General features: G+C 41.5%; 1 protein-coding gene across 2 annotated transcripts in view; it reads left to right on the forward strand.

Annotated features, from left to right (window-relative positions):
* The window catches only part of NT5DC1 (5'-nucleotidase domain containing 1), a 446,918-nt gene that overhangs the window by 41,448 nt on the left and 390,001 nt on the right, over positions 1 to 15,469 (forward strand). Inside the window, exons 2-4 of one of the 2 annotated variants that reach the window (XM_088460431.1) lie at positions 8,675 to 8,766; positions 10,000 to 10,071; positions 11,901 to 12,010. In XM_088460431.1, the coding sequence (XP_088316557.1) occupies positions 8,675 to 8,766; positions 10,000 to 10,071; positions 11,901 to 12,010 (274 nt within the window). The remainder of the gene's footprint in view (positions 1 to 8,674; positions 8,767 to 9,999; positions 10,072 to 11,900; positions 12,011 to 15,469) is intronic. The other variant, XM_088460432.1, reaches the window with a different exon arrangement.

The raw sequence follows: 15,469 nt of genomic DNA on the forward strand, positions 1-15,469 counted from the left end.
TAGTGGTAAGTTAATTGCTTCCCAACAAAAATAATCAGAGTGTGTATGTATGTGTGTTCATTTGGTAGGAAATATGGATTTTAAATTCCACTGGTGCAGGTAGCACGTGTGAATGGACAAATATTCCCTACAAATCCCTTAGTAATATGTATGCACTATATAAATAATTGTTAATAAATAATAAAAAATTGTTTACTTTTGGCTTCTAGAAATGTGGTAGAAACTAAGGAGGCGGTTCAATTCAGCTCGATGTTGAATAGCATCGGGAATGATTTATTGGAGCTATTCATTTTTCATAATAAACTTGTCCAGCATTTTTGGGCATCATGCAAGAGCGACCAGTGTTTACCCTGAATGCAAAACAGTTATTTGCTTTTTTTGCTTTGTTCCCAACTCAGAATTAGCCCCTATGTCTCTTATGTTCACCTCCAACAAACCTCATCTTTATTCTACTACAATCCTCTTGTTCGTCCAAACATTTCCAGTAGCTTCCTATGACGTTATTGTAGTCTAATACAGCCACACATCTATGGCCCCAATTCCCCGTTCTGCTGAGATAAAAAAATGTGATTCGCGGATATCGATGATCAGTGATCCACCGGTGGATCAGAGAAAAACAAGTTAAAAATCCCTGACTCCTGGATCCCAATCATTTTTTGGTTGCACAGCCCCTGGCATGCAGCACAGAGCCAGCCAGACAGGGAACCTGTCTAAAGTTCTACAGTAAAAAGGTAGACAATGTCTAGATAGACACCAGATGTTAAACAGGCAATAGGTTGCCAGGGACTAAAGGTCGACATGTAAGAAGGTTGACAGGTGCAAATGGTTGACAGGGTAAAATGGTCGACACGAAAATGGCCAACACATTATTTTTTTTTTTGTTAGGGTTAGACACTTACCAGAGTGTTAGGGTTAGACACCAGGAGAGAGGGTTAGGTTTAGGCACCAGGAGGGAGGGTTACGGTAAGGCACTTACCGGAGGGTTAGGCACTAGAAGGGGTGGTTAGGGTCAGACACCTACCTCGACATTTAGGGTTAGGCACCAGGAGGGAGAGTTAGGGTGTAGATTAGGGTTAGAAAAAAAATACTGCGACCATATGCTTTTCAACCTTTAGACCCTGTCGACCATTTGTACCAGTTGACCTTACATGTCGATCTTTTGTCCCTGTCGACCTATTGCCTTTCTAACATCTGGTGTCTATCTAGACATTGTCTACCTTTTTACTGTAGATCTTTCAATCCACATCTTCAAAAACAAATGCCTAACACAAAAGTGCACTCTCAGATACAGAGAACCTGTCTTCATTAGGTTGAAAAATTCAGAGGGCAGGGACACATACTGTAGAAAAGTTGCTATTTAAAGAGCAACAATAAAATTTGCATAGAAAATAAAATATATTGAATGCATTAAACAAAAAGAGGAACTTTTTATATTCATGCCATAACTACTGTAGCAACATTGTTAAAAAGTCTCTGGGTGATAGTGTCCCCTGCCACCTAGTAGTGGGGCTGGAGGAGCATGGTCAATTCATATAGGGGCCCCTACATCTCTGAAACACATTCCCTCCTTTGCACTGTATCAAAACTCTTACTCCACCTGCTTCTCTCCACTTTAATAAATCCACCACACATCTGTGCACAACCCTACACTTTTGTATCATCACATTCTTCCTCCTACCTCTTGTACATATCTACTGTATGTTACTTACCTGTTGCTCCCAGTCAGTGAAACTTAAGCGGCAGGTTCAATTGCCCCTGGTGTTGTGTTGTATAGTCTTTTCTCTTGGGTAAAGTGCACAGAGCTATTCAATTAGAGAAATGTGGTCAACTGGTGAGCAGACCAGAGGCAGCTGTTAATGCTGATTTGACTTCATGCAGCCCTTTTGTTGTGCTTCAGTGATTAAGATATACATTGTAAGGATAGGTGAGGAACTAGATGGGGTTATGGCAATGCAGACCAGGCAAGGGGATAGCAGAGAGAAAAGTGGGTGGCTGAGTGATTCAATTGGTGATACATAATTGAACAGTGTCAGGCAGGATTAAGTTATAGGAGCTGGATAGTGTCTTTCAGGGAAAAATGGTCCTGACTCAGAGCCGGACGCTCTGACAGAGCGCTCGCTCTGAATCAGGGCCGGGCTATATTTTTTTTAGAACGGCCTCCTGGCCGCTCGCATAGCTGTAGGTGACCACCCACAGCTATAGCGAGTGGCCAGGAAGATGGTCGCGATGGTCAAGACCATCGCGACCATCGGACTTGCGATGAGACCCTTGTGGTAGGGTCTCATTGCTGCAAGCCCCAGAGAGAATTCGGCTCTAACAGCCGAAATCTCTCCCACTGACATCACTCATGATGTCACTGGGGCCGCCGCCAAACTGAGGCGTTTACATGGGAATGCCTCCGTTTGGGCAGCCACTCCCCCAGCCCGCCCACCAAAGGGGGCGAGCTGTCACTCAACATCGACAGCTCGCCCCCTTTGTTGCGAGACCCGGAGCGACGGAGTGCCCGTCGCTATCCGTGTCTCGCGTATGCGCTCGAAAGGAGCCGTCACTGTCGTGCGCATGCGCACTGGCCCACCATCGACCCCATTGCGAGCGCACAGCGCTTGCGACCGGGTCTGAATCAGGCCCAGCAGAGTTCGGAAGAAAATTGTTTCACAACCACATTTTGTTTTAGCCCCAAAATGTCTGCTTCTTTTAAGATGTCACCCTGTAAGTATGTTCTTCATTGATTCAATAATTTATTGTCGTGTAGCCTTACTTTTTCTGGATTTATGTATCATCACATTAACACAACCCACCATACCTTAAGTACATCACATTACTTGCTTAAAAAGGCATCCAAGCATTGTTGTAGCTTTTTAAATATTAAAACAATCCAAAATTCTTTAAACAAACAAGTATTTGCTATGTCTTCCAAGTGAAACGAATCACTTCAATTAACTTTCATTTTATGTTTTTCCCAAGAAAATTTGGAATTGATACAGAGTAAAGAGCTCAAGAAGGAGAACAAAATATGGGGTACATTGGTATTTGATAGGTGAACGTTTTACATTATTAATACATCAGTGACAGTTATGCCAAAATGTACCTTTCTAAGCCCCCTGAATGTCTGTCAGCTTGGAGAGTCACAAACCACTATACTCAGGTATTTAATCATATTGGACTGCCAATTTGGAATTGGATTTGAGTAGTTAATGCTCATGTGGTGTTAAGTTCAGAGCCAATATTGCTGTTTTATGTTTATTTATTTTGAAGTTGGAAAGATTTATATATACAGAGTTGTTTACAAAGAGCTGGTAAATATAAAGGGTGTGTCATTCATGTTAAAAAAACATCATCTGTATACATTCAAATGTTTTATTCTCGGGGTCCAGCTCTGATGCCCATAATATCTGGCTTATTAGGGTGATAGGGGACAGCTTTACTTTGTGCCATTTTTAATTATAAATAGGAAGCACTTGCTAATGCAACATTGCTGAACTATAAAGCCTTGATTCTATATAGAAAATACATGCTGAAGCCTGTCTTGCTTAAGGTGCCCACACACATACCGATGTCCTCACGATACGATTTTATGGGCAATTTCTTCATGAACTTTCACGGGAGCTCCCTTGCCGTCGTGATCACGATTTGGAGTTAAAAATGTCCAATCTGACTAAAGATCTATCTTGCAGCCAATGCATTGTATCCCAGATTGGCTAATCTGCCCTACAGCACGGCAGATCAGAAGATGCGATGTACGACGAGCGGGGACGCGCATCGGCATCATGCTCGTGAGTATAAACTCACGATTTGTACTTTTTTTACCCGATTCGTCGTCACGATTTGTCGAAATCGGCGAAAACGTTTAAAATGTCGCTATGTGTGTGGGCACCTTAAGTCTATGAATGCAAAGTGCCATGATACCCTTTCAAAGGCTTTTTATGTGTCTGGAGCCATATATTAGGCTCTAATTTCTCCTGTTGTTATATATCCCCTGGAATAAAACCAATTGAGCTGTTGTGGCTCAAAGATTTTAGCCTGAATATGTGGGCATGTATCTGGCACCTAAGTTGAGATCTATACATTATTTTTGTATAATCAGAATAGCTGTCTGGATGGTGTCTTATAAATGTATTCCATTGGTGAAGGTCTTTGCATAGTTCAAGGAGTAGAGGCATCAAAACTACAGTAATTTTTTTTATAGTAACTAGTAAGACATTGTGAACCTGTCTGGACCAGGCACCTATACTTCCTTTGATAGGGTGTAGGTTATAAGTCTTTTATTTTATTGCAGAAGTGACTCATTAAGTTGAGTGTTATATAGAGTTAAAGCATATTCTTAAGACCGATCTACAATCTTTTGTGGGTCATATGAAATAATGATTTGTAAAGATCAATTCCGATTTTTGTGTGTTTATCTGTTATGATTTTTGAACAAGAATCACATCCACCTTAACACCCCCTACATAGAACAGTTGTTGAAGCCACTTCAATGTTTTCATAGTTTTGCCAACTAGTAATTGGTTGAGCTGGCCCAGAGAAATAAACTTCAGATATGCTAATGCTGGGCATTCACTGTCAGATAAAATGCCTGTCAGACCGACAGACATTTTATCTGGCAGCTTGACACCCACCAGATATCGCGTTCACACACTATATTGGTCCCGATATCTGCTCTCCGCCCCTGGGGAGGACACATTTGCCCATTCCTTCCCTGTGAAGGAACGGGAAATGTCTGTCAGTCGGCAGCGGCTGGGCATACATTGCCCGATGCGGCCGACATCTAACTTACAAAATATTGTATCGGTCGGGCATGCCCGACCGATCGATATTTTACCCGTGATTGCCCGCACACACAGTACAATTATCAGGGCAATCCGCTGATAGCGGGCGGATCGCCTAATTGTATAGTGTATGCCCAGCAGTATTGCTGATGTTGAATGGTAGGCACATTTAGCTGCGTTTCAAGTAGGGGTGAGCGGGTTCGGTTTTACTCGGATTTACTCGGATCTTTAAACGGCATTTTATTGGCTATCGCCTATCATGTGTTTTGGGTAGCCAATATAATAAATCTGAATTTGCGGTAAAGTGGCGATAAGAACCGAGTAAATCCGAGTAATACCGAGCCTGCACATCCCTAGTTTCAAGTTTGCATCCTTGTTTCCGAAACAATAAATACAGTTTGCTATCCGTTAATGAAGCAACACACTGGATAACAATCATACATTTTTGGGATTACCACACTTTAAAGCTTTCTATTTATGAATTTATACAAGCAATATGACTGATTTATTTCTGATATGCTGTGGAACAGCAATGACTGCTCTTAAAATGAAACATCAATGGCTGTGAGGAGAGTGGTGAGGGAGAATTTCAGATTCTAGGAGATCACAGATCTTGAGTCTAGATTAAATGGTGCAAAATAGTGGATTCTGATGCAGCACCATCCAAGATAAAAATTAATGTAACTAATTCTTAAATATAAGCGTTTGCAGCTTTCTCTTGATGAGGCCCTTTTTAGGTTTATTGGTCCTGAGTGATCTAGCTTCGGTTCCAATATAGCCACTGCAAAAAAACACACTGTCCTATGTTAGGTGGATGATGTAAAGCTATATTAGGAGATTGCTGCTTTAAAAACATATCATTATTATTTTTGAGAAGCTCAGCTATAGAATACTGTATGTTGAGCAAGTAAATGCTTCAAAATTATGGTGCTCTTGCTGCCTGCCTGTGGTGGTGTAAACCTAGATTTTTTCAAGAGGTTATAAATAAATATCGATATCTTAGCTCTCAATTGAGAAGAGATGTAGGCTTCTGACCTGGTAGCTTCCAGAGGTGGAAATCTGTCTGGAACGTACCAGCACCTGTTGGGGAACAAACGAATAAAAAGAACAAACGTAATTGACAAGTTGCCGAAAATCTCTGAACTGTGCCTCATGCATCACTCCAGGGAAGGAGGCTTTGTATCCAGTTAATCACCCCATATTCGGTAGCCAAGGGTGGTGTAGGAATGCACAATTTTCTATGCAGGCATAGTCCTGCATCAGATTTTTTTTATTTTGCAAATCTTGTGTCATCAGAACCTTTCAAAGAGTATTCCCATCTATAGTGGAGTTTATGGTTCTTTGTTATCCATAGTTTCCATGAAGTGTCTCAGATACACATTGTTAAGCCTATACCTAATTTCACGGTCTCTGGTATGTTCTTTTAGAGATTCTATTTTAGCATGTAGCATTGATGATCTTCGCGTCAGAACCTTTAGGAAATTACATACTTAGTGGTCAATTCAATTAGCCACGACGGGTGCGAGTAGCCATTGCAACTCTGTAGAAACGCTGACAACAACACTTCAGCTTGCCTATAGGGCTGCGAACAAAATGCAGTGAGTTTGAGGCTACCATAATTGCGGCATATGAATTTACTTACTTGACCCAACTCCTTAATCTGTTCCAGTTTCCTGGATCTAACATCTGAAAGTCCCAAGGCCAATATGCCAAGACAGTACAATCATACCTGCACAACTGTAAAATTAACTATAATTGAATAAAGAACCCGTCCACCAACATTGTTAAGCGTGTTAATACAAATTATATATTGTTTTCATGCTTGATCAGTCATAGTTTTAATAAATGTAAAATAAATAATAATTTCTTCTTTCTTGATCTGCTGTAGTCCAAATGTAAAATATAATTTTTTATTTTTTTTTGATGATCCACCCAGATAACATCATGAAAAGCCAAAGCCGAGGCTCTCCTTCATCACCAGTTAATCTTAAGCAGCCAGTGTTGGAAAAATGCTAGTTATTGGCACACAGTGATGGGGAGTCCTATAAGCTATGCTCTTTCCTCTTCAATCATTCATATTGTGTGTGCGCCAATTTTAATGGTCTTTTATTTGTATGGCTGAATTGCAGGTGAACAAAAATGATAAGTCGAATCCCTCACAGAACACTTAGGGCCTGATTCTGAGTCTGACGCCTCAGCGCCTGTGTGCGCATCTTTCGCCAATATGGCTTCTGTGACATTATGAAAATTCCACTACTTGCCCTTCCCTGGTGAACATCCGAGCATCTGAATGTGCATGTACTGAGATGCCCAAATTCTGCTTGTTGCGTCTTTAGATGCATGCATCGGCTGCACTATGGAAGCTTGCACCAGCCCTATGCTACTGTGGGCATACTCTAAACACATGCGCAGTGCGACTTTGACACATATACAGAAGACAAAAATAGTTCAACTGTATCAGTCATCAACATTGTTTCCGATGCCCCTTAGGGGCATATTTACCACAGTCGCATTTAAAATGTGGTTGTGTTGTGATATTTTTGCCTAGCAAATTTAGGAATTTCCTTTTGGATGTTCTAAGATTCACATACAGGGACAGAGCTGGCGAGAAAGCTCTATCCCTGCGAATCCTCTCCACACAGTTCTCAGGATATTTTTTGCAAAAAACAACCCTGAGGGTGTGACTGCGCATGTGCTGCTACTGCTACCCCCCCCCCCCCCCACACACACACACACACCCACACACTCTGCTTCCACTTACCTTACCACGGTGATCTGGTGAGCTGCTCTGTGACTTCGGTCATCTGATTGGCGGACTCATGATCTGTGACCCCTGAGATGCCAGCTTACAGCACACATCAGATGACCGGGGTCACAGAGCAGGAGCCCGATGATCAGCTGATCGAAGCTCACCGAATCACCAGTCCCTGGGTGCAGGTAAGTGTTTTTTTCGTTTTTTTCCTGTGATTAGCCCGTGCCGGCTCCCAGCTTTGCTCTGCCTTTCAGAGAAGCGCTGGAGTGGTTGAAATGGGGAAAACCCCAGTAATGCCATTTCTAGGTAACGTTATTATCACAGCCCCCCCCCCCCCCGTTATTTTATCACAATTCGATTTTTAGTCAATTTGAGCACATCACATTTCCCATTACAAGCTTACTAAAAAAATAAAATGGGCTTGGATGAGAAATTTGCGATTTCTTCTCCATTTGTCCATTTATACAGTTAGGTGATGCTAAAATAATGTGAAAAGGGTGTGAAAACAGCTATTTTGACATTTTTTTAGTGGAAGAAATGTTGATAAATATGCCGCTTAGTGTTAAATTTTAGGGCAAATTTGGAATATGGAGTTAGGTGAATATTTTTTGTCACAGTTTTAAAAATGTCCTTTATTAATGCTCCCTGAGGAGAAAGTAAGTAGTGGTGGTAGTTAATATTTTAAACAATGCATTTTTTGCACACCTTAACCTCTTAAATTACCAAATGAATTTGAATTGTATGTATTCTACAATACAGTTCAACATATTGTAGATTGTAGGTGCCTCATCACAGGTTGTTCAAAAGTAGAATGCTCAATCTGTGCTAGGATTTAAAACAAGATCTTGAAGACTAGGTAAACCAAACTAGGGTAGTACAGGAAACCATGGGGTCCTAACTGAGATCTTTCCATGAAAATGAGAAATAATTGAGTTTTACATTTTCTAAAAGTTATATTGCATACAAGTAGTTGAGACACATGTTAATGCTGCCTTTAGTTTCACTTGGAAAGCGACTTTACAAATATACGTATCGATTCATGTTTCATATTCATGGGGAACTGGTTCCTTTAGAATTGATGCAGTACTGGTAGCTGTCTGTACCTGGGCTTACTTTTTCTATGTTTTTAAAAATAGTATCTAATCTTCTTTTACAGTTGATTTATGACAGTTTTGCTCAGTATCTGGTGGCAGAAAAAGGATATAAAGAAGAGTTGTTATCAGTTACACCTGAGGAATGGGATTTCTGGTAATCTTAGTTATTGTAATGTTTTGTGTGGATGACCAGACAAACTGATGCAATTGTGTAAATTGATTTAATTTACTTTTATAGCCAATTTTGTGTTTTACTAATGGTTTAAAATTATAGTGACCTTTAAATATGTTCAAGGAAAAAATACTGTTAGTTTCCTTAGGCTCAACCACTGTTTTTTTGTAGTGTTTCATTTGTGTGACTATTACTATATTGATATTCCTAATAGAGAATGAGTCATATTTAGATGTTAATTAGGTGAAAATTTGTTTCATCATGGGAAATGTTCAAAGGCATCTAATATTGTTTACATCTAATGTAGGGACAAATCTTGTCATGTTCTAGTAAATATTTCAAACCCTTTTGTTAGTGTTTAAATAAGTTCCATTTCCCCTTAAAAATGTATGCTTGTGTCAGTTTATTAGCCTGAAAATCATTTAATTTTGGCATTAATACTGTGCAACTGCCACCATTATCCACAGATTATATATTTGCTGCCAGAAACATATATGAGGTGTGTATGTGTATATATATATATATATATATATATATATATATATATATCCTGCTTGTGATGAGCCATTGTTTATTATTATTTATTTATATAGTACAACCAATTCCTCAGTACTGTACACATATCAGTCCCTGCCCAATTGGAGCTTACAATTTAAATAATCTAACGCACAACCATACACACAGCAACTAATTAACCTAGCAATATGTTTTTGGAGTGTGGGACGAAACTGGAGTACCAAAAATAAACATGGGAGAGAACATAAAAGAAGACAAATTTTTTTAAATTATTGGGAGTACTTTCATTACAACCATCGTTACTGTATGAATCAGAAACATGACTTTAGGCTGCACAAATAATGGTGGCGCTCGAGTACCCAGAGCACCCAGACAGCTGGCTCCTATTTAGAGCACAAATTTAATACAGATAGGGCCCTGGACCCCAGTGTTGAGCACGAGTGCTGCATGAATATATGCACATAACAAAATCCCATTATGACAAGAGGTTTTCTTATATATTTCCTGTTCATTCTTGGCAAAATGGGATAGTATATGATTTACAACCTAAAGCTAGATTCATAAATGCTGCTATCAAAATTGTCAGAATCTGCTGACTCAAACAGACTATTATGTTGCGTGTTCCAGCCAGTAGGTTAAATGATTGAAGGAATGCCATGCTCAGATTTTAGTAACACATTTTTCTGCTGATTGTTTTAGCTTCAAGGGCTTGGTGCTGGATTTGGAAGAAGGAAACTTTCTTAAACTTGCTGCAGATGGAACTATTCTCAGGTATCCTCTATAGCAGGGGTATTTAACTATTATTTTGAGTGGGTCACTCTGAAAAGTTAGGGAGATTTGACAGAATGGACAACTCAGATTTACTACCAAAAACGTACATAAAAAGGGATGATATACCAGGGCTTACTGAAAAGTAATAAGACTGATTTTTTATTCAGAATCAGATGATTCCACATCTGAACATTTTTATTTTTTAAAGTAGCATCCTTCACATTCAGTACATTTTTTAGATTCAAAGACGTGCAGTAGACTGTTTGTGACATCACTTTTAGTGTTGCAGCTGTGGCATTTTTTACTTCATCATCTGTTGAGAACTTCTTTCCTTGCAGTTGTTTTTTCAAAGTTGGGAATGCCCAAGTCCGGGCTATATGGAGGGTGTTTCAGTGTTGTCCCATTAATTTCAGTCAGTGCTGCCAATGCAAAAACAACAACATGTGTCCGGGTATTATCTTGGTGTATTTTCTTTCTCATGGCTCCACGCAAATGGGTTTTCAGGACGTTTACATAGTAGTCACCTTTAATTGTCTGTCCACGGGGAACCTAGTGCTGTAGGATCATACTGTGCATATCAAAGAACAGCAGAATCATGACTTTACATGCCGAAAGGAATCACAGAATTTTTTGGGCGAACTCGAATTTGCGTGTTTCCATACACTGGACTGTTGTTTGGATTCCGGATCATCTTGAAGAATCCACAATTCGTCACACGTGACTATCAATGTCAGGAAATCTGGTATCCTCTCCAACATTTTAGCGGTGTGCTTGCACGATTCAACTTGTCGTCGCATCTGTGAGATTTCAGGGTACCCACCTGGCACACACACGATGCATTTTCAGTTCCTTAATCACAATATGCTGAACCCATTCGAATGAGAAGTTAACCTTCTGTAATTTTGCGACATCTCTGCAGCTTTGGCAATGTTGACATCCGTAACTGCGGTGGATGGTCTCCCAGAATGCGCTTTGTCAGTCATTCGCGAATTACGCTCTTTAAAGTGCTTCCACCACCGAAATACTGCAGCACAGCTAATTGTTTCTCCACCATATGCTTACCGTAACATTTCATGAGTTTAATTTCCGCTTTTTCCAAGTTCAACACAAAATTCAATCACACATCTCTGACGCAATCTCACAGACAAGTCTTGCGCATCCTCCATGACGAAACGTACAAAGATCTTCCACTCGCTGTAACCAAACAAAGAAGACTATGGCAGTCCAACTGCATAGCTTTGCACATCTACCTACGGGACAGAATAACAGAGGCAGTCTCACTACTTTTCAATCTGCCCTTGCGTGTGTGTGTGTGTGTGTATATATATATATATATATATATATATATATACATTTGTATATATATATATATATATATAATGTATATGTTGAATCTCCCCTTCCCTATATATAGCTTAATAGATTTTGTACTCCCATCTTTATTAAGATTTGTTGGTTTTGTCCCCCTCTCGTTTATATATTGAATGATTGTGTGGCTCCTCCCATATATATATATATATAGCTTGATTGATTGTACAGTATGCCTCCTACTCTTTATATAGCTGGACCCATCTCCTTTATATAGTTGTATAGCTTTTTTCATTCTCTGTGTATTAGGCTTTAGTGATTTTGTATGACAGAATGTTTTAATAAAATATTTTAATATACTTCAATAGCTTTTCGGAATAGTAATGGTAAGAAAGCTTTCATTTACAGATTTTATTCTGACCACAACAAATTCATATAGGGTTTAAATAATGTTATGTTCAGCAGTTTAGCAGTAATTGAAGGCAACTATAATGGCTTACATTTCGTGTTCTATTTTATAGGGCATGTCATGGCACTAAGACAATGACTGCAGAAATGATTGAGGAGACTTATGGAGAAAAGAGGCAGTGGAAGCACTTCAAAGAAATCAATGGAACATATGCACGATCAGGTACACGATCAGGTCCTTCACAATATGATGTAGTATGAAGTATAAAGCCAAAGATAGATATGTCATTTAGAGCATTATGACAAATCACAGTGTTATCCCCAGAAAATTTTTCCAGCCGGATAGCATCAAGAAGTAGACGGGTGGGGGCCTTCGCAATAATAAAATGTTTTAAACCCTGACCTTTACAATGATTTAAACTTGAAATAACATTTTATATATTAATTATCCTCTTATATTAGAGGCCCAGTTGTCTGATTATAAAAAAGCTGCAAATTCTGGTCCTTTTTATACAGCTCCCAGATACTGTCCCCACTTGCAGGCTCCCAAAGTGCCGGATGGTAGGCCTGTTTCTTGCCAGGTGGTGCACCCGCAAAAGACAGCCTGGGGAGAACACTGAATCAGTTTTAAAACTACATTCCTTTCTGTATTTAAACGTCGGTAGCATTCCCCTAAGTGCGCTTTTTACTTACCGGCGATTGGAGTCAGCGACCATGTCTGTGTGTCTGACATTATCCCTGTGCATTAGCATTATATACTCTTTATTGTATATGGTTTTCATAACTCTTTTGATAACTAGTCTCTAAATAAGGCTCACTGAATTGTTATACACTTAAAATTCCTGTCTGCACTGCCATTGCTTTTTACCACATTCTCAAGTCTATGCACCTTTAACATATTAGTTTTTTCTTCCTAAACCCATAACATCTCCTGAATATTCCTTTTAACCGGGGCTTCCATCAAAAATTGTGGGGCCCGGGACTGATAAAATTGGCAGCCCCTTCCCCCGCTATATTATTCTGACGAAAAATGAGGGACCTCCCCTCCCTCATCCTAGGTGACTTTAACATCCCCACTGGCATCCTCACTGATCAAAATTCCACCAAACGTCTTGCCTTCTCCTTCTCTGTTGGCCTTTCTCAATGGGATCTCCTCCCCCAGTCACTGTCTTAGCCACTCCTTTGAATTTATCTTTTCCCATCAATGCACTCTCTCTGACTTCTCCAACTTTCCCTTCCCACTCCCTGACAACCATCCCCTCTCTTCACTCTCTCCTCATCTCCTGAACCAGACACAATCTTGACACTCTTGAACTCACATCTATGCACCTTTGACATTGGTTATATTAGTATTTTCTTCCTAAACCTGAATCTCCTGAATATTCCTCTTAACCAGGGCTGCCATCAGAAATTGTGGAGCTCGGGACTGACAAAATTGGCAGAGGCCCCCATTTCCCTGCTACCTTATTCCTAAAAAAAAAATTTGGGCAAAAAATGTCCAGCCAGCCTCTACTTATGCACGTCCAGCCAGCCCCACCTTACATTATGTGCATCCCGTTAGACCCCATTTCTCTGCTTCCTGCCAGGCCCTCTTTATGTTCGTCCAGCCAGGCCCCCTTATGTGCGTCCAGCCAGGCCCCCTTATGTGTGCCTTATGAGTGTCGAGCCAGACCCCCTTATGAGTGTCGAGCCAGGCCCCCTTATGTGTGTCGAGCCAGGCCCCCTTATGTGTGTCGAGCCAGCCCCCCTTATGTATGTCCAGCTAGGCCCCTTATGTGTGTCCAGCTAGGCCCCCTTATGTGTGTCCAGCTAGGCCCCCTTATGTGTGTCCAGCTAGGCCCCCTTATGTGTGTCCAGCTAGGCCCCCTTATGTTTGTCCAACTAGGCCCCCTTATGTGTGTCCAGCTAGGCCCCCTTATGTGTGTCCAGCTAGGCCCCCTTATGTATTTCCAGCTAGGCCCCCTTCTGTGTATTGAGCCCCCCCCCTCTTTCTAGGCACAGCACTGACCGCTGGCAGCGGGTTTGAACTTACCTGCATCGCATGCCACTGCCATCTCCTATCCGGGACATTGACGCGCATGTGCATTGCTGGACGGACCAGGGCTGTTAGAGCCCTAGCGGGCCCTAGTGCCCGCCAGGCACAACCTAATCTGACGGAGACAGCAGCAGTGCAGCTTCTGCTCTCCGTAGAAAACAAAATGCCAGAAACTACAGAGTTGTGTGGGAAATGGGGGCGCTGTAGGAGCGGGCTCCCCCCTTTCTAACAAGTGCCTGGGCCGGAACTCCAGTCCCGGCAGCCCCCCTGATGGCAGTCCTGCTCTTAACAATACATTATTGTAGTTGTACTTATAATCTTACCTGTACTGTTCCATGACCCGATTTTTGCCAATTTAACTGTATTGTCTCTATCTACTATACACACTATAACTGTCAACAGCTTACTCTTGAGTACCAACTGTGATTGTGCTCAAACTTGTATTATTTTTTGCTGTATATGCTGACTTCAACTTATCACATTTTCCACTATTATTAACTGTCACCATGGTTCCTCGCTCCCACCCAATACCCTTCCTCACCCCCTGCCCTAATTCCCCTCCCAGACCCAGCCCACCCCAACACACCAGCAAACCTGCCAATCTCATCCATATCATTCTATTTCCCTCTGTCCCTTTCTTTTGTGCCCACTGGAATTCCAGATCCATCCATAACAAGCTGCCCGCTATCCATGAGCTCTTTATCTCCAACTCTCTTAACCTTTTTGCTATCAATTAAACCTGGCTTTCTTCCACTGACACTGAATCCCTTCTGTCCTCTCCTCCTAGGGCCCCTCCTTCACCCACTTTATCAGACCCAGCTATATCTTTGATGTCATCCCCCCCTTTGATACTTTCTTGCTCGATCTGTCTCTCCTAAACATCCATCTCCGTGTCTCAATCCTCTACCGTCCCGCTGGCCCCACTTCTAATTTCCTTGACAAATAAGCTGTCTGGCTTCCCCACTACCTCTCCTCTGACCTCCCCTCCCTCATCCTAGGTGACTTTAACATCCCCACTGACATAATCACTGACCCAAATTCCACAAACATCTTTCCCTCTCATCCTCTTTTGGCCTTTCTCAATGGATCTCCTCCCCCACTCACTGTCTTAGCCACTCCATTGAATTTGTCTTCTCCCATCTATGCATTCTCTCTGACATCTCAAACTCTCCCTTACCACTCCCTGACCACCATCCCCTCTCCTTCATGCTCTTGATCCCGCTCTTCTCTCTTCTTCACTTGGTCACAACCAGCCATCCTCTTTCTATAACTTCACCCTCACCCCCTCTCTTGACTCTGCTGTCCCCACCTCTTCTGTCTCACCTCACCACTCCATGCCCTAACTTGGGCACACTAAATTTACCCGGTTCCTTCAAAAATGCACATGCAGTGCCAAACGTCTCTGGAGGAACTCTCGCTCCTTTGGGGACTTCCGCCACTTCAAGTTCATCCTCATCTTTTTACTGCTCTGTCCTCTTCCTTGCCAAGTAATCTTTCTTCATATCTCTAATCTCTTCTCAGTCCTCCATCCAACACACTCAATGGCCCCCCCTTCCACCACTCCCATCTCCACTCACTGCCATCTCCACTCACTGCCACTGAAAGGAGATGAAGGCCTTTCCCTTATTTTGTACTCTCCCCTTGTAT

Source organism: Taudactylus pleione, unplaced genomic scaffold, assembly GCF_031769625.1.
Source record: "Taudactylus pleione unplaced genomic scaffold, aTauple2 ptg000046l, whole genome shotgun sequence".
Taxonomy (NCBI): Eukaryota; Metazoa; Chordata; class Amphibia; order Anura; family Myobatrachidae; genus Taudactylus; species Taudactylus pleione.